Below are 25,783 nucleotides of genomic sequence, written 5' to 3'. Positions count from 1 at the left end.
ATGGCTACAGGAGGGTTTAAGCCAAACGCCACGACGGACTTTTTGGAGGAGTGGAAGGCAAAACGGGAGAAAATGAGAGCCAAAATGCTGGGGGACATTGCCGCAGCCACCGGTGCTCCCTTGGGTGCCAGCAACGCAAACAGCACCAACCGCCACGCTGCTGCCGCCGCTGCTGCCGCTGCTGCCGCTGCTGGTGCTCCTCCACCGGGCACCGAGCTCGCCAACAACGGCAACCCGGACCGGAGCGTCCCAACTGGGAACTGCCTCCCCTCCTCCTACTCTGTGGCTCGGTCCTCCTCCGGCTCAGCTTTGAAGAGACCGGAGGAGGAAACGCACCACCACCACCACCAACACCACCACCCCGCCGCCGCCGCTTCGCCCACTTCCAACCTGAAGAAAACTCCGCCTCAGCCGGAGAAAGCTCCGTGCGCCACACCGGACTCCAGCCCCATGGCGTGCAACGACAGCGACAAGGAGAGCCCGTCACCCAGCAAGGTGAAGGAGAAGAACAGCAGCGGGCCGAGCGCCAGGAAGGGGAAAGGACAGATCGAGAAGAGGAAGCTGAGGGAAAAGAGGAGATCAACAGGTGTTGTGAGCATACCATCCAATGAGGTGAGTCGACTTTGTTTTGTGTGTAAAATCACATCTTATTTTGGCTGTCGTCTCCACAGGGGAAGACAGAGGTCAGGTACACAACAGGTACCTCAGCAGGAGAGAGGGTTGTTTATCCTGTGTGAGCCGTGTTGTGTTAGAGGAGGCTGTCAAAACTATCACAAACACCCAGTGACAAGTGTGTGTTTTTTTTTTTTCCTCTTGGCTGCATGAAAAGTCAAAACACCTCAGAAGTTTTTTTTAAAATTTCATTCTGGCAATGGTTTTGTTGGTTTAGTCTGTATGTTGTCACAAAGAAGGGACAAATAAATGCATCATGATGTCTTTAATTAGCTTTTTTTTGCCTAACCAAAAGTCCAAAACCAACTTTAGGGCTCCACCTAGTGAGTTGTTTGGTTTATAAAGTGTGAGAAAATGGTGAATTTTGACTATCAAAGTAATTCATTTAATAGTTGACGACTAATTAATTAATTGTTTAAAGTCAACTTGTCACAAAGAAGGGACAAATGAGCCCATTGTTGTGCCTTCAAGTTGCTTGTTTTGTCTAACCAAGAGTCCAAAACCCAAATCTAAGGCTACAACTAACGATTACATCATTGTGAATGCATCCGTTGATTATTTTCTTGATTAACCGATTAGCGTGTGGCCCATAAAGAGTCGGAAAATGTTTAAATGTGTCAATCAGTGATGTCCTCAAAGATCTTGTTTGGTCCGTTGACAATAGTTGACAAATAATTGATTAATCGTGGCAACTCTTTTGGCTAACCAAGAGTCCAAAACCCAAATGTAAGGCTACAACTGACAGTTACTTTCATTGTCGATCAATTTCTCGTTTATTTTCGCAATTAATCGATTAGTTTTTTTGTCTACAAGGTGTCAGAAAACCATGAAAAATGTCGGTGACGTCCCCAGACGATATTCTCACGTATGAAGCTGTAATCAGAAAAGTCTTACTTCTTTTCTTTATTTTTTAGTTATCAGAATAAATGCCAATTAATGTAATAGCTGACAACTAATCAATTAATTGTTGCACCTCTGCTATATATTGTCAAAAGAAGGGACAAGTCAGCCTATTACGATGTCTTTGAGTTGCTTGTTTTGTCCAACCAGCAGCCAAAACCCAAATGTTTCCACTTTCCGACAATATAAAACAGATAAAAGCAGCGAATCCTCACATTTGGGAAGCTGAAACTAGTGAGTGCTTGGCTTATTTTACGTGATAAATGACTATTATTAAATGTCAAAATAGATGATGTTTAGTTTTCTGCCAATTAACGGACTAATGAGTTCTTGAGCGCTAAATAAACGCATCAAACACAAACCTAGCAAATATAACAGGTATTTCCAGTATAATGAATGTCACTGGAAACACAAGTGAAATATGAATTTTACACATAACTGAGATGACATCTAAGATTAAATTGAGCTAATATTAAAAGAAGCTTAAATAGCTGCCGGTCACCAGTGATTTATCCAACTTGCAATTTATCCTCCATTTACCGGTTCTCATTTGGCATATTTGTTCTGCAGTTCGTTATAACTCGTATCAGCTGACACGTATGCATACCATACAGTACATTCGAGATTCGGTAACAGCTGATAAGATTGGCCCGCTTGATGTATTAGTCAGGCTGTAATCTAGAAGAAAATTGGCTTGCATTGCTCTCGAGTACAGATAATTGTTCACATAGTTATCAGGCGGTGCTATAAAACCACAGCCGGCATGCGTTCATGTAAAGTTAAGTCAATAAAGAAACTAATAAAGAAGCTCCTTCTTTTATCCCGTTGGCCAGCAGTGAACCGGGTTTCTATTATATCACCTTGTCTAAACACAGAAGGACTTATAGGGTCAGGTGAGGTCTTATCATTGGTGTAAGGTGATGAGTTATTCCTGCATTTCAGTGTTTTATTTGATGTATTTATATGATATGCTAAGCTTAGTTTGTACTGCTGTAGTTTTTTTTTTTTTTTTTTTTCTCTTTTGTAACTTTTATGTTTCTTGGCTTTCTTTCTTTCTAACATCTTGGGACCATGTTCGAAAAATGTTCTCGCTTTAACACATCCATAAATATTTCAGATTGAAGAAAAAGCACTTGTTTTCCAAAAGTCTCCAGATTCCTCCCGTCGTACATTTTTGTCTGGTTTAATCGACCCTGCGTAGCGGGAGAAATGTAAGCGCCGAAGGAGGGGAGGGAGGGGTTGTCAGCTGGTGGAGGTGGTGGAGGTGTGTGTGTGTGTGTGTTGGGCTGTTCATTGTTATTGAATTTAAATCATGTCACACTCTTGCTTAATTCCTGTGGTTTAGACACATGCAGGAACTCTGATATGACGCCGGGCCAGCCAGCAAGAACTCCTGGCCCATTCTTTGATTATATACACTCACACACGGTCTCTCAAACGCAATAAGATTGGACAAAAAAAGTTGGAATAAATGTTTTCATTAAGGTGGTGGTGGTGGTGTGGTGCTTTTGATTGGATATCCAGCCTGAGCTCGGTGCCCTCGGGGCAGCACAACTTGGAGTTTGACCAGTTCATCAGTTGGCGCTCCACATCCTGTTATTAGGCGCTCAGCAGTGCCGAGCAAAGCCGTTTGAAAACTGGTCACATGCCAGGCTGTAATACTGGGCTTCAGCACTGCGGGCTGTGCCAGATATGTTAGATCGAGCCCATAGGCAGCTGATTATGTAGTAAAGTGGGCGACCAGCCTTTCATAGGGGGAGTTGGGAGGTAATCTGAAGTAGTGAGCTGATTTCTGTGAGTGAGGTAGGACATTGGAAGTCTGATCCCAACTGAAGTGGTCTAAGTACAATCTGTAGACATGAAATGTCCACTGTAGTATCACGGTTACAGTATGATCAGGCTTTTTGATATCATGATATGATAGTTGGAGTATTCGCATACACGGGTAGAAAGCTTTCTGATCATTATTTACCGTGTTGGCAGGTGCCTTATCATGTTGAGTTATATAATGATCAGTGAAATAAAAAGTACAATGACATTCAGAAAAGAAAGTGAAGTCTGACACAAGTAACTTTGTCAGATTTTACTGTGCTGCATGGAGCACTTTAAACAGACAACAGATTTAAGTTTGGCTTGTCGTGAAGTTACACATGGAAGTAATGTTAGTGACAGCTAATGTGACCTACTGCTGGTGATGTTTGTCATTTTAATGGATAGAAACAAGAGCCAGCACCGGCTTCAATATGAGAAGCTGCTACGTGAATGCTTGGCGTACGAGACGGAAAGACTAAGAGATGAATCTGAATCAGACTCATTTTAACTGATACAGATCTTATAAATTTTGCCTGCATCAGCCTTGATATCGATCTTTTAGGATCGGTTTGGGACATCTCTGTTGGTAACACAGATGTTAGATTTTATTGCTCTCATCTTCCATTACCGATGCTTTGATGGAGAGCAGTTGAATGCGGTCCCGACAGCCAGAAACTAAACTGGGTTAACGACATGCTTGTGCCAACACAGACGATCGAAAACCTGGAAAATATTAGCATAATGTGTGATTACCAGGAAATTTCTAAGCTTGTGTCATGTTTTATGATCAAAACCGAGATAAGACTTACAACCAGGACACTAGTGTGCATGTAAACATGCTCAGTGACAGACTTTATTCATAAATAACATCTTGACTTGGTGCTTTAACAGTCCTGTGGATGTCATGCTTTATCTCTCAGATCTGCGAAACTTTTCGATTTCAGAGAGAAACATAAAAATGCGAAACCAGGCAGCACAGCAGATGTTTGTTCCTTTTGTCGGATGTTTCCCTTCCTCCTCCTGTTGCATATGAAGATGACCAAACTATGCAAATGAAGACTCTCTCACACAAACTCCCTTTGTGATGTGAATATGAGTGGACAGGTGTGAATAGAGATGCCTGGGATTATCTCCCCGTTCGTTCTGTGCTGCATAATAGCTGGTGAGCGGGATCTCAGAGCATCAGGGGAACCCAATCTTCTGCCTGTTGAGGCCATAATGGCGCGATAAAAGCTCCATGCTTTACTGGAGAAAAGACACTTCTGCACAGCATCAATCAATAGCACCTCCTGCACTCCAGGAAGGTGTCCCCTTTCTCTCGCCCTGTTCGCTGCCTCGGACTGGAGGGCATTGTTGCTGCCGCTGACCTTTGACCTGCTCACGACATGCTTATGCAACATAGGAATGTGGAAACGCGTGAGTGTGTGTGTGTGGAGCATCTCTGTGAGGGTCTATCATCTGAAAATGTTTTGGTATGTGACGTAAGCATGTTTCTCGTCGGACACGCCGCACGCAGTCTGATGGTGTTGATTCATGTCGCTCACTGTGCAGCTTTTTATGACCTTGGTGAGTTATGAGGCTTTGGTCAGACTTTCCAGCCAGCTAGTGTGAATTTTTGTTTCATGTGGCGGACGGCTGGATCTGCCCCACAGAGGCTGCTGCTGCTGCTGCTGGGGGAGTGTGGAGCCCGACAGCCCCTCGCAGCTATTTGTCTGCAGCGTCACTGACGAGGTCAACAGGTTTAACAGGCGATACAGTGCTGAGCGCTCAGCAGTTAACACTCTGGTGATGGGAGGATATGGCAGACAAGAGGAGTCTTTGTTTAAACTGATCTTTTGTCCATCAAGGGGTTTGTTAATATGTTTTATACATATCTTAACTTCTTAAACATCTGTTTCACTGGCAGACATACAGTGCTTTTCAAAATGTATACATTCACTGGGCAACATATGAAAACCGTCCTCCACTTTGAGTTGGAGCTTTTACCATCTAGCAGATGATATACAGTAGCAAAACACTGATGCAATTAATTAATTAATTAATATCCTGAACACTAAAGACATAGCCTGAGCCCTCAACCTGACTACGTCAAACAATTTGCTATTATTACATCTATTATTTCATGGCAGTGTAATATAAATGTGTGTATGGCTCATATCAAATGAGGCTCTTTGCATGGTTGACTCTGTCATCTGCTCTCTATAATACTGCCTGTACTGACATTAATTAGCAAATGCCTTAAATTCAAACACCCCTGTCTTTGTTAGTGCCCAAATTAGTTTCTGCTCCATTTTATTCTGCGCTGAAGTTCAGTGAAGGGTGAAGCCGTACTGTATGTTTGGAGAAGGGCCATGCTGCGAGCAGAGTTCGGACAACATTATGCAGCGGCAGAAAATTGCATGGTTTGACACTGGTTTAATATTAAGTGAGTGAGTTGTTTTACTCGTGGGCAGACTAATATTTCCTTCCTCTTTAGCTCTAATCCGCTGATCTGATGCCATCTGACAGCATAATGGTCACTCACCTAGTCAGGGGTCACATTAATGGGAACTGAAGTTCACGTAACATTCCTGCAAACTGAACAAAACCACGTGCCACGGCCAATTACAGGGGTGCTGTGCTTTTTATGAAGTGTTGAAGGACCCCCAGGTGCCTGTGTGGAGAGGGGCCGCGCTGGTAATGACTTCACCGCAGAAACAACAAGCAACCCTTTCCGCCGTCTTTCCTCCTTCTTTGGAATTCCCTTAAATTTCACAGAGCGGCTCAACTGGGACTTTTTTCCCTGTTAGTCACCCTTTTCAAACATTCCCAGTGACAGTGGCCTTCATAAACAATCCAGAGTTCATGCCAATAAGTCAACCAAACAAAATGTCCTTCTTGGGAACCGGTGCTTCTGGCTCGGGAAGCTTCACTTTGAGAAACACGTGTTTTAATTAAAGAGTTTAGCATTCCTGTTGTTCAACCAACAAGTGAAAAGAAGGAAACAAAACACCCGGCCTAAATAGCTCCTTGCTTACCTAAGTCCATGATTAAATCCCTATGGTATTTACTGTGATGATGTGCCCTTGTTTGGAGAAGGTTTTAACAGCAAGTGAAACGCGATCCATACTATGCAAATTAACATTCTTGCATTCTTGTGCACACCTGTGGTTTGAGAGCCTATTTATATTTGATAAACAAAGAACTGTACGGATTTAGGAGTGTGTTTTTTCCATAGTACAGTGAATGCAAATTTCACTTTTTATGGCTGTGGCTTCACAGCACTGCACTGTAAAACAAAAGGTTGGCATCTTACCCATTTAACCTAAAAACTGCACCAATATACAACGTTTAAACACCTTAAAAAAGGTATTAAAACAGAAAAACGTCTTGACTAATGAGGCAAAAGACCAAATATATTGGTAGGCTATTCAGAAATTACTGTTAAAGCTTGATGAGTGGCAGCAATAAAGGCCTCGCATGACACCAAGTCATTCCTCTCAAATCTGTGGTTTCTTGTCAGTGTCTTGAGACTCGATACTTCTCGGTACTACTTATGACTGAAATGTGTTTGTGGCACAGATGATCAAAAACTCTCAAGTACCAAAAGTTGATACCTAAGGCGAAGTCAGATTCAAAGTATTGTTTACATCTTCTTGGATCAAACTCTTGTTTTCAGAGTTTCATCTACAGCTGCTTTCATTTTGGAAACATCAATCATGTGTGAGGTTTGGCTTCTTTTGTTAAAGGAACAAAACTGGTTTGTCTTCCGTCAGAAACTTTTCCTACTGTTTATACAGTGGTAGCTGTCACTTTAAAATCTGCGGTTGTGTTGTAGCTGATTGTGGGCAATGTTGCAAATTGGTAAGCAGGACTGTTTTATGGTTGTACTGGATTGATTTGGTTGATTTTTGCTCTCATGAGATGAAATACCCTTATTCGTAAACTAGTTAACTCTCAAAAGACATTTCTGTGCCGTCATTTCACGTATACATTGTTTCTCAATTGATTTTTCCAGAAGATTTATATCAATATTGCAAATGTACTTACAAACTTACATACGGTATTGTATCGCCTCTAGCAATGAACATTTTCAGAAGATAAACAACTCATTTGTGGTTGGGTGTACGTACAGTTTCAGAAGCCTTGGTGTTACAGCGACATTAGGTGTATTTACAGTATCGTGGCACAACTTGTCCTTTCTGATATTTACCGTTGTAGTTGTGCTGTTATTTGCGCACAAAGTTCAAAGTCTCTATTCAGGTCACCGCTCTTCAGTTATGGCTGTTAAGGATCTTTGTGGAGCAAACTGTAGATTATCACTGAAGAACAACGTCCCCCCTGCTGCACATCATGCACAAGAATGCACAGTCATGCAAAACCTGCACTACCCTCGAGCACCGATGTCTAATGCACACATCTCATGAGGGAGTGAGATGGTTGGCCTGCAGGCAGACTTCCACTCTCCAGCTTTAATACAGCTCAACAGTTAAGAGCTCTCAGATCTCAGTGAGCCTTATCCCAAAACTCTGAGGGTAATATAGTCAGGATGTACGACCACTGAGAGCTTCTGGTGAGACATTACTCACCTCTTTGCCACTGCGTGAGTGACATGATTGCTGTGTTTGTGGCTAATCTTTAACTTCAGAGTGTGTACACATCCAGGACGTGCAAGTTTGGCAGTATTGTTGCAATGCTGTCAAGTTGAAATCCTAAAATAACACCCTAAATAGAGCAGAAATGATTGATCCTGTGGAATTTGCATCAGTCAGATGATGTAAAGACCAAGTTGAATGAACTGGTTAAACCCAGCGTGCAACATAACCCATGTAAATATTTAACCAAATCCACTCTGACTGTTTTCTCTGCAGGCGCAAAACAATGTCAGAGTGAATAGCCTCGTCCTCGTCTGACCCTGGACTCAGGCCATTGTTTGAAAGTTCAAGTCAAATCTTCTTCACTCAGAAATGTTACACCTCTTATTCAAGTTCATTTACACATTTTTTCAGAGCCGCCGTCGTCGTAATTCTCTCTCTCTCTCTCTCTCTCATATTTTCCACCTCTCATTACCAGGATTCACGCTGAGAACAATAACGCGATCTGGTGTGTGTTGTGGTAACTGACACGCAGCTTATAGAAATTTACTGTCTGGAATTTTAATCCTAATAGTTTATGGAGGCATGAGGAGATAAGCGATAATCGGTTTCATGCCCCTGCTTTTTGGAAACAAATCTTACCCCCGTCGTGTGGTTGTTGGAGAACTTTCTGTACTTAGCTGCTAGGCGTCTTGCTAGTTTGACAGCTCGCAGACACACGCAAACACACACACACACACACACACACCACAGGGGGTGTTAAGAAAGAACGTTGTGGATTAGAGGAGTGTATGTTGTGACTTTGTGTGTCTGTAATGTGTAACCTATTAGTCGGACATTCCTGTGTGTTTGCTGACGACTGTGGGGAATTTGTGAGTCAGCTGTAATCAGGCCACTCTGCATGATTAGGCATTCGGGAGCCTGTCTGTTTGTATTCATTAAAGTAGAATTACTCCTTTTTTCCCACTCTATTCTATTTTGAATTCTGGTTTTCCTGTTTCTCACTCCTCCGAACACTGTCAGTTGTGCACTGCAGGGGGAGAACGATTCAGATTTTTGACCATAGGGACATAATTGCCCCTTTCAACAATTGAAAAGAAATAAGACTAGCAGTACAACATTGTGAAAAATGTAAAAATGTTCGGTAAATACAGTAAATGTTGTGTCTTACAGCAATTAAAGCACAGTTATTGCAACTGCTGAAAATGAAAAAATATTGAAAATGCTAACCTACAGACACCTGATAACTGTGTTTCGGTACACACTTTAAAAATTTGATTTTCTGTTTTGGGTTTTTTTCTTAGCATAGGCTTAAAGCTTCAAACTGGCCTGTAATTGTAGCACCTCCATCGGGTCAGTCTGTTTTAAAATGCCAGAATACAAAGTCAAAATGCATCTCAAAATCTCACTAATTATGTCCCAATTATCTCTTTACATTTAACACTTTTTGACCATCAGGAATGGGCCGTTTGAAATCAGAACATTGCAATGTGACAGCTCATGGTTGAAGCAGCCACTGTCGCTCTGCTCACTCTGCCGTTTTCCTGCATGAGGGACAATAAGCCTCAGTTATATTTGTATGAGTGAATGCACACCAACAGACTGATTTTGTCTGGAGTCTTAACAGGTTTCACGCACTGCCTTTGTGAGTTATGTCACCATGGATCTCGCTCTAACCGTTTCCTACTGATAAGCATCGCTGTAATCAGACTTTCTGGTTTTACATGTGTAGTCCAACCTGTAATCCAGGAAATGGGAACAAACATAATTTCCTTTTGTTTCATTAAAGAGAGAAAGTGAAACGCTCGGATGGAGGAATGTTGGCTGAACAGGATGATGTTTTTGAGTCTGGCCGGTGTTTTGTTTGGCGATTGTAATTCTCGTTTCTTCCCACTGGGGAACTTAATTTTCATAAACACAAACTGAACTGCAAGAAGAAACTTCAATTCTCAACTTCGGTGGTGCTCTTGGCACATTTGTTGCCCTTAAACGAAAACAAATAGGATTTATTAGAACAAGCCATATGAGGACTTATGTGGTAATTTAGGCTGAAGTGAAAATATTTTCCACACCAGCGGATTGATTTAATTTTCTTCTCTAGACAGACTTGCCTCAATGTTAGAGTGATGCAGAGGATCTTACCCCCATGGCTGTTTGAGAAATTGCACAAAGACCACAGAGAAGTCGCACTTCAAAAGGACACAGTATTGAAAACACAGCTCAGTGAAACGGCCCAGGAATGCAGTTGAACCCTCGAAATCGAATAAATATGTGGCTCTAAACTGCCAAACGCGCAAAGCCTTGATCTTTAAGCCTTTCTTCCCAACAAAGGAGCCAGAAACCTGCTTGAGTTGAGAGAGGGGCCTACCTGTTATCAAGCCCATGCCTTGAAGCTCGAGCGTCTTTGTGTTCATGTGCTCCTGCACGAGTATGTGTTGTGTTTACCAAGGCAGCGTGCCACTCCAACACACAACATACAGCGATGGAGGCATACAGCTCTCTTTTTCTGGAATTGGGAAATTGCTTCCGTTGCTTTGTTTTGACTCTCTTGGATAACAAAATTGTGTAGATGTACACCCACAGTCTTTTACTTCTGTCGTAACACTTTTTAGTACAGCTTCAATTATCCCTACAAGGACAAATGTATGTGGCAGCTTGAAATACTGGACATCACAGAATAACCTTGGAAATAAAAGAAAAAAGAACAATAAAACAAACGTATTGAATAGCTGTACTGTGAGTAATGAATGGATTAGAGCTGCAGCGATTAGTCGATTTTGATAATTGATGTTTTCTGTTGTTTTTCAGCCAAAAATGTCAAACATTTTCTGGTTCCAGCTTCTTAAATGTAAAGATCTTCTACTTTTCTTTGTCATTTATGACAATAAATGAAGAATCTTTGATTTTTTGGACAAAAAATATATATAGATCTTCTGTCCTGCCTTGTTGGATGTGTGTGAAGCATTCACATTTTACAATTTGTAGCTTCTTTCCAGCAACACCCATAATTGAAGCTTTGTAGTCACACACGCTCATTGGTTTGGCTGATATTGATCTTCAGTCGATTGTGGTTGCACGATGTGACGAAGCGCCCCATCAGTCACTTCACTTTGCCAAGAACTACACATACTACCTTTTATTAAATTCCTCAAAGTGTTCACTACATCTATTTATGAGTCTGGACAGACATGAATGTAAACTTGACTGTTTGGCAGCTGTAATTCTAGTTTACTGGTAGCATGCTCCCTCTAAACACACATATACTTTTATGAAATAAAAGAAGAATAAGCACTACTTTACACAGTAAAATGCTATATATTTAACAAATGGAGCTCTTGTTTGAATTGTCCCCTAGTTAACAAAATAGATCATAAAATGAAAAGCCATCATAATCTGTTAGACAAAAAAAAATATCAACCATTGATGGATTATGTAATCTTTGCTTTGTGGTAATAAAATCAAAGCAGCACACAAGGGAAACCACCTCAGTGTGTTTCCAGTGGGAAGCAAACTTAACAGATTTTACATGACTTAACACCCCTGCTGTACACTTCCCCAGGAACCTTGCATCAATAAAATATATACTGTATATTTTGGAAAGATTAAAGAAGTATTAAAATAAAATCTGTGAAAGCATCGAGCAGGTGAATAACAGGACATTTACATTTTACTTTTACACTGGGGAATTAAACACCAGCACAAGGCAGCAAGTTATGGCCACCACCTGCGTTTTCATCTGTTTTTTTTTTTATAGTTCCACTAAATTTATATGGAGAAAACCTGACAACCGTTAAATTTACTGTGAAGTCTGAGTGTAATTTTTTCTGTCAGAGCATTTCTATTCCCAGCATGTGGTGAGAAGCACCTGATTTAGAGCCTGTTGTACCACCTCCTTCCAGTTCTTATCATGATTTTCACTGGCACATCTCCTCTGTTGCATGTATGTAGAACAGCCAAATGAAATGCAGGTCCACTGGCAGCAAAAGCACAGATGGTTGAAGTGCAGATCAAACAGAAAAATCTGAAACATCAGAAATGGAAAATGTGAAAACTTGCATACTAACTTTCGTTTCAGCTGAATTTTGAACACTATCTCAACATGTAGCAGGTTCTACACAAACTTTTGGATGTATTTTTAAGCTAAAGCTGCACAAAAGGAGCTAAAAAGAGGAATTACATGCACTCCAATGTTATTGTGCAGTTTTGAAAGTGAGATATCGTATCATAACTTTGCAAATGAGTCTCCAATCACTATATAATACAGTTTATGAGTGTTAATGATGTAGGGAACAGTAAATAAGTGAACATGTGGGTGTGATTTCAGTCATGCTTATCAGTGATTTATAGGTGCAGTTGCATTATGACGCCATTCGACTGACATCTGGTGACGTTACATTGAGATATAAATATGTAGAGTAAACATGGTGCTATAGCAACATGGAGACAAATACAACAACAACCAGTGCCAAGATGTCAATCTTGACATTGTTGGCACACCCTGTTAGTCGACACGCATACATTGCAGAGCAAACAGTGTCATGACGATTGTTTTTTCTTTGCGTAGCCTTGTACACCGGCACACTGAACTTTAAATAGGATGACACAGCAGTCCCCTTTAGTTCAATCAAGACTAATCCAATATCAATGAAAACATCTTTAAATCTGCTAGATCAGGATTCATGCATCGTTCCCTAAAAAATTTACTAAAATGATAAAAAATCATACAATGTTAAAGAAAGTGAGAAAGAAATCCTAGATCCATCCCTTTCTGTATCTGGATCAACACACCAAAAGTTTCTGGCGCTATTCTGGGCTGAAACCCATCCTCCATCCAAGTTGTGGATGTAAAACCCTTAATTTACACTGAATGTCGGCATTTTCAACCTCCTAATCATTGTTTCTGATGAAATCCAATATGCTGCCCTGCGTTGTCAACACAACAAAAAACAAAACACGTACGCTGTCCTGTAACTAAGACAAATACAATGCTCCACATAGCAAAGATTCTGTTGTGTTGTTGCACCAGCGTGGGTCATCGTGTTTTTGAACAAGTCTTCTCTGACTCATATTAACCTTTGCTGTGGACCGTGTTAACCTCAACCTTCATAATTAGGTCATCAGTGGTTATTGCCACAGATCGCCTTCACATTGTTTGCAATCCATTTCCAAACAAACTGAAGTGTTTAATTGCAGACGGCGTTCAGACAGGCACACTGATAATAAATAATACATCTTGTTTGTCTGTTTTTCCTTTTCAAATTGAAACATGTTCAGTATTGCAGATTAAAATATGTTTAATAAACAAGCGTACTCTCTGACCTTACACTGATGGCTTTTGACTGCAATAAATTAGTTGGCTCCTCTGGCCCCCTTTGACCCCGCAGAGGATTAGTGGTTATAGATAATGAATGGACGGCCTGTCATGATCAGAAAGGAAGGTCAAGGCACAGAGCTGCAACTACGCTTTGATTTGTGTTTACTCTGATCTCTGACCTTCACACATTCGCCCTTTTTTTGCTGTTATCGTGCTGATTATTAGTTGTGAGGATTTGAACAGGTGTGTGTGGGCATGTGCTAGTATGGCTGTGAAAACATCCACTAGTATTTTTTTTTAAATGTAACACTGTGATGACATCAGCTGTCCAGGTGTGTTCAGGGCAGATGGCTGAGGGGAATTTTGTTAATTTATAAAAACTGGAGGGCAATGTAACAGAGCAGCCATAGCAACACCAACAAGTTAGCGGACTGCGGAATGAGATGTCCTGTTCGTCTATTGAAACACTGTTGATTTATTCCTGAAAGGGGAGGAAATGTCCTTGTCGTCTTTATTTGGCTGCTCGTTTGAATGTATAGGAAGGAGGTGTGCTTCGATGGAAAAAGGCGAAAAGGTTCGCCATAGAAATGTCAAAATAAAAGTGCAGGATGTCTTAAAGATTACACTGGATTGTTAATCATTAAATCTAAAAATCGTTCTGGATCAGTGGATCATTACACTCCTAAAATGTAAAGTATTACACAACCTGGACCATCCTTAAAAACATATATTTTTAAATATTCAGAGGTTGAAACAACACAAGAACTCCAGCTCTTACCTTTTAAGGTGCTGTGTTTTAAACCACCTCACACAGTATCAACAAATCTGCTTTTGCTTTCCGGTACATTCTCAGTAATTGAGAAGAGGTGACACAAACATGAGCAGCTCGTCTGATCTGCAGTGTATCGGAAGAGAACTTTCCGTGCGGTGCAGAAGGAGCATGTAATTTCCTCCATGTTTGTTTCCTCGGGGGTCTGTCCACTCACTGCTTGAATTTAGCATCTTTCACGCTTCGTGCTGTAAACAGTCTACTGAGCTGATCACAGCAATGGGATTTTCCAGATCCCAGGGCAGCATGCTTTTTATTTATTCTTTGAATACCTCAGTGTGTGTTTCCTAATATCTTCCCTCACTTAATAGCAAAATGTTGAATAATTGATGCTGCAGCTAGTTGTTTCTTTTTTTGTACCTGTTGCTGTCAGGCCACAAGCTGTTTCCAAACTTGTAATTGAATGTTGTGGCGTTTCAGTCATGCCTTCAAGTTCAGAGAAAGAGAAGCCAAGCGGTAATTTTTAGCATAGCGGTGTCTTGTAGCCCTCTCTCCTCTGTGGGTATTAACCTTTGCCTGTGGCGCTGACGGCCTTCTAAAAGATTCATAGCCAATGAAACTTCTCAGTTCAGCGTGACAGATTGGATTTTCATCACAAGCCGCCCTTGTGATCGTATGCTTTTCTTGCTACCGTATGTCCCGAATCCTGCTTTTTCACCACCAGCTCCTTATTTGTATTTTTGTCTGGTTCCTCTCTGTTTGTATTTAATCTTTTTTTTTGGCAAATTTATCCCGTGGTTGTTTATGGTTTATTTTCTTTTTCCATTTGTTCACTCCTCTCTCTCTGCCGTCCTCAGTTATGTCCTCAGACAGCTCATTAGTAAATCAGTCCTCGAGCCTGCACGCATCCATAGTCAATTGTTTGCATTCAGAGATTTCAGGCTGGAAGCTCATAAGTAAACATGAGGTATAGCTGTGTGTGTGGCCTCTGTGCCCTCTCCTTTCTCTTTGTCCTTAGCTCTATTTTTTTTCCATCTTACCTTTTTTTCACTGTTGGTCCAGTAGCTGAATGTGGAGCTGTCCAGGCCAGGATGAATGGCCCGGTGTCACCGGCTCTCTCTGTCCACGGGGCTAGATTTATCTTCCTCACGTCATCCTGAAAGGTTACACAATCAAGTGCAAACTGTTGTCGTCCAAACCATTATCTAGAGGACAGAGGGGGAATGTTGAATGTCCCCCTAGGAATTCTTTAGAGATGTAACTGAATGTAAACAGGGTGCAACAACTTCATGATTCTCACAATGGACGCAATTTGACTTTCATGTCGCACTAGGCACGATGTTTACATCCACATACACCCGCCTTATCGCAAAGTGGAGGCACAGAAGGGAGCATCACCTCGCTAAAGCACCGCATATTGGGCCTTTATAGTCTCCTCAAGACATTTTTAAGAGCTCTTCTGCTTCCTGGCAGTTCAGCTCTTTGCAATTTTATGGGTTTTTTTTCATCAGAAAGTTGTACGTGGAGAAAAAAAAGTGTACAAAAAAACCAATTGCTCTCAGCTACTAAATTAATAGTGAAAAGGCAACCAGATGAAATAAACAAAAGACGCACAAGGCTGGTTTTCAGTTGTAGTGAATATCGGGGCACTGTGAAGCCCTGTGATTGTCTTGCGATTTATCGATTATCGTGTGATTGCTGTCTCGCGATACTGTCGTCATCACTGGCGAGTGCCTCTGTGAGGTATCGTTCATGAGATGCTCGGTCAGAGTGACACAGACAAGTTCTAGGGAGCGCCCCGACCTATAAAGTTACAAATAAGTTTATTCGTGGAGAGAGAGGCTTTATTTTGGTTTGACTCGGGCTCATAAAAGTGGTTCTGAATTAGATTATTGTCATGTGGAAAACTGCTCTTCTAGTTTTCCATTTTATGCATTGAATTCTGTCTCCTAAACTGTAGTGAACAAACCCTCTGTCCATCAAACATTAGCCTGCGTCATTTGCGATACAGTCCCTTTTGTCATACAGAGCAGTCTGTTGAAGGCTAAAAGTTCCTGTTGTCTTTTAATTTGAGGCTTTCATTGTTCGGTGGTTCACTGGCAGATAGACTGTTAAATAATACACTTTTGCTGGTTGCTTTTATGTAGATGACTTGCTTAATCCTTTTGTGTGCCTCCACCCAGACAGAAGCTACACTGTAAGAAATAACCGACCCCAAAGTTGGATAAATCATTTTCTACAGCTTACAGGAGAGCAGCCATCTGATAAAACCAGAGTGACATGTGAAATTGAATTTCTTATTTGCAGTGCTCTTTCTCTCACAGTTGCATGGTCTTGGCAGGAAACACTATTTACATACTGCTCTTCTTCTGTAAACCAGTTTTTCATTTCCGAGCTCACGTACTTGTCATATCTTGTGCTCGTCTCTTTCATGGATGTCAGGTACTGTAAAAGTGAACGGGGCTTGATTCAAAGTCTGTGTGGCGCACAGGCTTTAACCTTTCCCAGCTCATGCTGTTAGCTGCTGGTGGGGGATTCAGACTGTGCTTAGCATGACTCATGGTCTGGTTTGGTGTCTGCCAGCGGACAAACACAATGGCCTCTGTACACAATAGTCCAGCTTCTCTCCTGCTGGAATGCAAAACATGCTTCAACAGTTTCCGATACTGTATATTGTGTTACTCGGCGAGCTGGCAAGGTGCACAACGCGCTCCCAACCAACAAACACACACGGACGAGTCACCATGACCCCCTTTCTTTCAGCTGCAACAGAAGTTTCGTTGGTCAGTTTAGTTTTGCTTTCACTCATTTTCATATACTTAAATGGGTCATTTAAACTATTCTTTAAGACGGGGTTCATAATTAAGAATGCACAATATTGGGAAATTTATATTATCAGCTTTTTGTATTGGTATCTGTGAAATTATAGCTAAAGAAGAGAGCCAATAACACGAAGTTAGATTGCTTCATTGACATCACAAGTGCAGCATCTACACATTGTTGGTTATTTTATCAGTAAAACGACCATGAGAAGCAGGGAATTATTGGTGTCTTTATGACTTTATTAATGTTTAATAAGTAATTCGCTGTTGCTTTAGATAAGATAGATCGTTTGACCATTTGAACTGTTTGACCTCCGACCTTTTGGAAAAATTCTGGGAAGCATCCTGACCATAATCCATTCATCAACAACATTTTAAACATTAACAAAATGTTATCAAACGACACTTATTAACTTATTAATATTTATTATTACATAGGACTTTGGCTGTTGGCTTATTGTAAAGTGAGAAGCCTGCAGTGCAGTTAATTATAGTTAATCTTACATAGCCACAGATAGATACATTACATACATAACCTCAGATCCTACAAACAAAAGTGAAATGTTTAATAGTGTTAGTAATATATTTTACGTCTTTGTTTCACTCACATCTAAAGCAAATGCACCCTCGAGCAACATGAAGATGTTTAGACACATAGCTGATAGTTTTTTAATGGCTTAATTTTCATCCATGCAGAGTTGATGGCTTTTTCTAACCCGGCAACCAAAAAGTTGTTATCATTTATGGTTTAAAACCAGTAAATGTATTATGTAATATAAAGTAGGTCTTTTCCAGTAAACCCTTTCATAAAGATTGTCTTAATAGTTATTGCTGATTGTTATCGGTACACACTGATTGACCCTATAGCCATCTTTATATGATCTATATGATCTTTGATCATGAACGACAGTTACTTTTGAGTTGAAAGTGTTACCATGAGGCAGAGCGGTGCTTCTGACATTCGTGCCGGGAAGACTGGTGGCACATTGATGAACATTAGCATGATTATTGATGCACTACAGCCTAAAGAAACAGCCAATCACATGCCCTCTGCCAGGCTTATCCTGGTGTACTCCAGACTTTCTACTCACTCCATCTCTAGAGGAGGAAAAGAGGATACTTCTTTGAGTTACAGTAACAAGCTCCTTGTTGTCACATGAATCTCAGTTTCCTAGCCATTTTTATCTCTAGTCCACCCTCTTCCCACTTACTCAGGGTTAATGGGAGGCCTGTCGTTGCTGAGAAAGTGTCAACCCTCCACTTCGATGCTTCGCCTCCCTTCCAAAGAGCCTTTAAAGTGGGGAATCAGCATGTTCTTGCACGCCGGGAGGAGGGAGGAGTATGAAACTGTGAGGGAGGTTACGCCGCTGTATGCGTCCCTGTTGTGTATGCATGCTGCTACCGCCGCCTCTGAACTCCTGCCACGAAAATCTGAGCGAACTCGACTGCCTCGGCGGAGAATGATTTATAATGGGGATCGATTTGCCCTCGAGATCAGTTACGTAATGTTACAGTGCATGTGCTGTTATGCAACTTGCACAGGAGCCATCTTGATACACCTCTGCCATCTTTGATCAGGTTTTTTAGACTAATTTGAGAGTAACAAGCTGTGATATTTGAAGTCTGGATCATTATTTCTAGCAGGCATCAGGGACGTTGATGGACATGGTCTCTGCGGCTAAGTGTTGGTTCAGGACCTGCTGTGAGCTGTTCTGTAGCGAGGTGCTTTCAATTAATCCGGCCGTGTTTTCCAGCCGGCTTCCTCATTTAAATGCAAAGCTCTGCCACTCTCTCTCTCTCTCTCTCAGTCTCTCTCTCGTCAACATGAGAACTGCCCTTCTTTCCTCAAGTGACGCTTCAAAGAGCAGATAAAGAGCTTTGGTCTTGAAAAATTAAGAGGGTGCAATCAGCTGTCGGTGGTTATGTATTGTGTTGCCGGCGTTGCAACCAAATATCTTTGTGTCACTAAGGAGGCATTGCCTTTCACTTCTCAGACTGGAGTGTGAAAGTTCTGCTTGCAGGATGGCGAGGCATAATGAGGAAGAAACTCTGTAACATCACAGCTGAGGTTTCGGTATGGATAAAGCTGAATTTATTTATTTTGTTCTGTTTTTGCAATCAAGTTTAGGATCAGCGAGCTTGGGTTTGACCCCAGGACATGCCTGAATGCACATTCTTTTGCACTCTTTGTCTTCATCCCCTTTCTCTTCCTCCCTGCATATTTTCCCCTCCATGCCCTGATGAGCGGTTGGGCTTCTTCCAAGGATATCCATTATCGAAATACTGAACTAATTCCCCCACTCAATCTCTTTGCTTTCCCCCTTGTCTCCCTCCTCCTCTCTTTCTTTTTTCTCCCTCTTTACTCTGCCGAGCAAGATAAGCCACAGCAGGGCGCAGGGTCGTGGAAGTCTGCGGAGTGACGGCAGCCATTTCTGCCCAGCGGCGGAGAAAAGCGGTTCATTTGTCCAGACCCACAGAATAATTTTCCCAGAATCTCACGAGGAGAGCCAACGTTCTCATGAATAACAAACAGAGCTTTTGCTCAAGGGAAGGAGTTCACACTGACTCTCTCCCTCTACGCTTTCTCACCTCAGATCTTCAGGCTGCTTCTTGAAAAGCCCCACAGAGTTTATTGCAAATTTCTGGGGAGATCCTCTCTGTGGGAAAAAAGGAGCAGCAGGAGGAGCGTGCAGTAAATCTACCTGGTACAATTGAGCTACAAACAATACCGAGACGGGGGCTTTTTTTCCCTTAGGGGCAGTGTTTTGAGCCCTGATTTATGCTTCTCACTGGAGGAAGTTGACAAGCCAATGTGGCATGCACAAACCTTTATTTAAAAGACTATTATCCCCGTGCTGCTGTCACCACACACCTGGATGTTGCAGGGCAGGGTTGCAGGCTGATTTCTCATTCATATCTAGTTTAAGGGAGGCTCCATAGCTGTAACAGCCCTTGGCGAACCCAATGGCTTTTCTAATCTGACATCCCCACAGTTTTTTGAAGAAAGGGGGGCAAAAAACTGTCAGAAAACCAGAGACACGCAGGCACGTGGAGGGGGGGCAAGGCAGCGATAACTATCCACATCGTCTCTCTTATTTGTATGTAAATATGGGAATGCAGCGATGCGTTGAATCAGCCTTTTAGAGAGAGAGCTAGAAGGGAATGGAGAAGGGAAATTTTTATTGTTGCTCTCAGCTCGTCCGCTGACTGTGTCTGTGCTGTTGCACGGGGTGGGGTGGAGTGGTGAGGAATGCACTAATCATGCTACTGTGCTGCCCTGCCCTTGCCAGCCACCCTGCCTTTTGTCTGCATTTGGAAACCAAAACACAAAACTAGCAAGGCTTCAGCCATTTCTCTCTTTCTATACACTGACATACAGATAAAAAGCGGCTGTAGGAGCTGGGAAATGTTTATTGTCTTGCAGGAAAAGCCGAAGCACCCGCAACTTCCTAATCCTGTCTTCTTCTCTCGCTATGACGGGAATGTTGTGACACAATCAGTAAATCCAGGCCGAACTGTACCAAAGAGAACAATAGCTCGTATTCACAGCGTCTTCTCTCAGCCCTCACCTCCTCACCTGTCCTAAATTTCCAGCACAATTCAGCATTCATGATGACAAGTAGTTTTCCTCATGCAGTATGCAAAACTGAATCTGTTTTGTAAGTCTTTTGTGTTTACTTAAAAAAGATATTTTACGAGACAATAAACTCTGCAGTTAAACAGCCAAAAACTGGCTGCACAGGAGCTGCGTGCTTTGCATAGCAGAGAGATTTATCCCGAGCTGAAGTATAAAACTTCTTGTTTCCTAGAACATGCTGTGCTCCACTTTACTGCAGTAAAACTATATTGCAGCTCCGGTGTTCTGATGTAATGTTGTAACCAGTTGCCTTTTTATGAAAATAAATCTTGGATGACTGCGTTTGGTTTGATGGTTTGGCCCGCAGCGCGGTGCATTTTTCATTAGGCTTATGTTATTTCCCTTCAGTGTATTTTTCAGATTATTTTCCATTTGGAAATGAATGATTGACAGCAGGAAGCAGACAGCAGAGCTTTGAGGCACTGTGAAGTTTCTGAATTTCTCGCTCAAGGCTCAGTCATCAAATTGACTCATTGCTTTTTTGCAGTGAGTTGATTATATTTGCTTTGTTTTGCATATTTTTGTCATGAAGAAGTGAGTCAACCGCTGATGAACTCTATTAATTCTTTTTGAAAAATTGCCGTCATGAAAAACGTGTCTGTGTTTGCCTCCTTTTCTAAATTTCGAGCATGTTGTGCAAGTTGCTGTGTTTTTTAAGTTTGTTCCACATAGTTGGTTCAGTAAGATTTGACAATAAAGGCACAATTTGTTTTCCATCTGCAAAGACATATGCTGCCAAAATTCATTCCTCGATTGATTGACTGATGGCATTCATAATACATTCACTATTCACATAATTTATTCACAGTTATTGATGCTGTTAAAGGTTTGTTAACATCAGCATTGTGTGATAAGACACATAAAAAAACTGTGATTTTTTTCCCCTTCACTCATGATGACTGATTGTGACTGATTGCGCTGTCTCTACTTTCCCCAACTTGTAAACACTCAAAAGGTTTTCTTTATTCCCGTCACTGATGTGCTGCTCTGAATAGTGCAAATGTGCGCTGGGATCAATCAATAAGTTGCCAGCAGAGCTGAATCTTGATGCATTTAATCTTGTTATCAATGTAGTAGAGGTCGACAAATAGCAGATTTTTAAAGGTGCATAGATAAACGGGAGTTTGGAGCTATTCGGTTATTATGTTTACTGTCATATAAATGTAAATTATCTCAGGTACACCGTGACATTACCATGACTTTTTTGTGTGGCGCTTCTGTGCAAAACTGTAATGTACATCTAGAGCCAAGTTTCGCCAATTACAGTAGTTTGTTAAACGACTCTGGCGGCGATTAATCGGCCAAACTGATCAATCAGTCTCGATCTCTAAAATGTAGTTCAGATGATGAATCAAACAATCGCCCCACTCCTTAAGTACCAGGCCTCAACATTAGGGCTGCAACTTACAGTTATTTCCATTGTAGATTAATCTGTTGATTACTTTCTCAATGAATCAAGTAGTTGTTTGGTCTATAAAATGTAAGAAATTGGGGATAATGTCGATTAGTGTTTCCTAAAATGTTCCTAAACCCAAAGATATTCAGTGTTTTGTCATAGAAGAGTAAAGAAACCAGAAATAATCACGTTTAAGAAGACAGAATCAGTGGATTTTTCAGATTGGCCCTTTGAGTTTGTTTATACTTGACCTGAAATTGCCTAACACTACATCTTAAAACTCTGAGAGTTGAACATGTGCAGAATGGCAACTCCCACTCGCTCTAGCCAAGATTCATAATTAAAGTGCGTCCACAACAGCTATTCTATACAAGCCAACAACTGAGTGCCTCATACTGGTCAAACAACTACTTATCGCTGTCATCAAAGTGCCGGTTCTTCGTTTTCTTTCTCTTGGTTTGCCCCTTTTATTGCTCGTAACCACCAGACAACCCTTGCCTCTGGAAAAAGTCTAACAGAGTGTCGACTGGATAAAGAGATGTCAGAGTCGGAGAAAACACCAGTCAAGAGAATAAAGGACTGTGGATTGTTCCAAATGTCAAAGCAAACTGACAGCCTTTGAGCCGCTCACATGCTGATCAAAGCTCTGTGTGTCACATGCTGCGCCGGGTCCAGTTCCCTGTTCTCCCTTCAGCAGATTGTTGCCAAGATGTATTAGGTTACAGCAGGAACAATGTCAGGTAACCAAGAATTCACTTTTAACTTGGTCTTAATTGATGCAACGAGGTGATTAAAAGTTCTGTAATTCTTGAGGACTTAACCAATGCATATCCAGAATAAAAAAATATCATGACTAATCCAGAATAGTTAGAATAAATATACCATCAAGCTACATCTTCTGAATCAGCATCAAACTTTCGTGTTCTTGAGGGTGTTGGTCTGATATAGCGCAGCATGTCTTGACAGGATGTGTCTGTGTGTTTGCAAACAATCTAAAACAAAGGCCTGCTGTAACTCAAGCATCGAATACCTTCTGATATTACTGAGATGAAGTTAATTGCTATTTGTTTTAAAGCGATCAGAGGGTTCTTCGCTATCACTTTCACTGGATTTAACCACCACTTTCATTTCAAGCTCAAAATCAGAGCACTTATTTTAATTCAGGGTTAATGTGAGTTAAGTGGTTATTGATGCTGGAGCACGACGAAAAGAAAAAGATCATAATCATGGTATCACATTGAAAGGAAATACCATCTGAAAATATCGGGAGGTAGATATCCAATCAGTGTCATATAGGGTGTGACACTGTGTCTTTCACTTTTTAGTTTTTTACCTATTCTAGAAAGTAGCCACAATGAAACGATGGTTTTCAGCCAGAGTAACTGGGACACTGTCTGGAAATGTATGTTGATGTGCAGATTTAGTACACATCCATTCTGTTGGGATGGTGGCATCTTCTTTAAATAACTAATTGGATATTAGAGTATTATAAGTTGAACAGTATGGTAAGTTCAGAAAACTACATCACTTTACTGTAATGCAGCTTTTAAAACCTTAGAAAAAAGGACAACACTTTGCCATATCATGATGTAACGATATCCAAAAATAAAAAAAGAAGAGAAATAGTCTCCTCACGCAATAACAATATAATGTTGATATATGTCCGAGCCCTTCTTCCATGCCTTAAAGAAGTCGTGCAGTGCAACAGTGTCATGAATATTATTGCAAGGGGTCAGGGTTACAGGCAGCTATTTAACAGCAGTGGGTCTACTCCCAGAAGTGGACCGGTGAGGGTTAACAGGAGTTCTCTAACGCTCGTATGTTAGTGCAAATGTTTGTCTTTCCTCTTCCCTGCAGAGCTTTACAGGGCCCATTTAATCTGTTATTTTACAGCCTCTATAAATACATGAAGCCAATCACAGAGTGTAATTATATAATACAGAGTGCAACCACATAAAATGCAGGCGAGCTAAGTACAAGACACACAATAGCATGTTGGTGAAACAGAACCTTATGTAACCGACCAAACTTTTCCTGGTGTGTTCAACACCAAAAATGTAAGACCCTCAGTACACACAAAGAAGGCTCCAAAGACAACCTCATTAGACAAAGAATGGTAGGGACTTCGGGCAGGCCAAGTCCAAGTGGGATCTCCCTGCTGGGCTTGCAGTAAATCAAGGACAGCAAACATGTAATACAAAAAGAAACATGATGTAATGCTTATATGTAACACCAGACATTCCCTTTGCATGAATGTTTACTCTTTTATTAACTCAAAGTAAGTTATAGTGAATTTAAGTCATTAATCATGGCAACTTCAACAATCTCTGACACATTTAAATCTGAAAAGACGCAGAAAACTCACTACCAACACTTCCAGGGGACAAGGCCCTACTTTTCCCTGATAATTGCATACTGTGTTGAAATCCCTGAAATAAACAAACAAAGAAAAAACCTCCTGGAAACCCTTTTGTTCATAGTCTCAATCAAAATGACGCTGTCAAGAATGATCATTCTTGAGCCATGGTGTTTGAATAATAGATATTAAGCCATTGTCTTAACATCTGTGCATGTATCTCCCACAAGACAAGCTACTTCTGTGCATGAATCAATATTTCCCTAGAAGAAGCCTGCAATAAGTGGATATTAACTACTTTAAGCACTTGGTTGGTGAAAGACCAACTTTTCTGCACGGTCATCTACTTAGAGCACAGTGCGGTAAGTGACGTCACTGTGATGCTGGGAAAGTCATCTCGGTGTTTACTTTGATTACGTGCTCTGCTTCATGTGAACTTGCGTTATCAGATCGCTTTATCTGGAACTCCTGTAACCAGTTTGGTCGTTGATCTCCATTAGAAAGTTAAGTCATTCGAAATTTACTGTAACAAGTTTTCACATGTTGATTCATGTGCTTTAAGCATGCTCGAATATGTAGTCAACTAAAACCAAGACTTGAGGGTTGTTTCAGTTTCTACAGTCCAAATTCCATTTAGTCCACAGGGAAATCCATTTAACCACTGTTTTACGGTTACAATTGCTGTGTTGATAGCTTCAGAGGGTTTGCCTTGAGGAGAGCAGATGGTAGCTTATAGTTTCTTCAGTGTGTTCTTGCCCTTAAGGCATGAGGAAGGAGGGCATGTGCAAAGTCACCCTGCATGGAAAAACAGACCCCTGCCTCAAAAAGATAAGGGCCCATTTTGACCCCATTAATGCCGGGAAGGATGTAATCGTGTGGAGAGAGAGAGGGAGAGAGGGCCGCAGGCAAGCAGCAGCGAGAGGCAAACCATTGTTACCTCCAGTGGAAATTACATAACATAATCACAGGCTGCAGCCTCACACACACATACTGTAGGCTTCCCCATCCAGCATCTTCTGCCTTTATCAAATCCCCCCACTCATTGTTGAAGAGCTTCCAGTAATGCTGTGCCTCGTGTTTATTTTGGGCAGGAGGCTTTTTTCTGCGTCCCAGTTCCAGACACAGGAATTTTAAGCAGGTTTTGAGTCGACAAAATTAAATTTACTCCCGAGATGTCAGTGTGAATACTGGAGTCACTGCGTTGCTGTTCAACAGGAGAAGCTACTCCTGGATAAAATAAATACCAAGAAGTTTTAACTGGCACATATTTAACTGGCGTTAGCTTTACAAAGTCACCATTAAATGTAAAACAATGTGCACATGCTGCCTTTTATCCTGCTTATGCAAAATTGTAAAATACAGGAATTCTTTCATACTGAGCAGTTTTTCTTTATTTCCTTAAAATCGTTTGATCTTGAGGTTAATCCAAATAATAGCAAATGAACTTACATATCCATTAAAGGTAGGGAAGGCAAAAACTCAAACATTGACATGGAAAAATTACATATCGGAAACCCTGAAGGTGACCAGG

General features: G+C 41.3%; 1 protein-coding gene across 1 annotated transcript in view; it reads left to right on the top strand.

Moving 5' to 3' along the window:
* Nucleotides 1–25,783, top strand: part of pawr (PRKC, apoptosis, WT1, regulator) — a gene marked incomplete at its 5' end in the record, with an annotated part of 63,487 nt that continues 37,704 nt past the window's right edge. The window contains one exon of the mRNA XM_084346583.1: nucleotides 1–612. Coding sequence (XP_084202709.1) covers nucleotides 1–612 — 612 coding nt within the window. The remainder of the gene's footprint in view (nucleotides 613–25,783) is intronic.

The sequence above is a fragment of the Pagrus pagrus genome (genome assembly GCF_965226575.1).
Source record: "Pagrus pagrus genome assembly, chromosome: 23".
Classification (NCBI taxonomy): Eukaryota; Metazoa; Chordata; class Actinopteri; order Spariformes; family Sparidae; genus Pagrus; species Pagrus pagrus.
The sequence above is the reverse complement of the archived record's forward strand: the minus strand, read 5'-3'. Positions and strand labels throughout refer to the sequence as shown.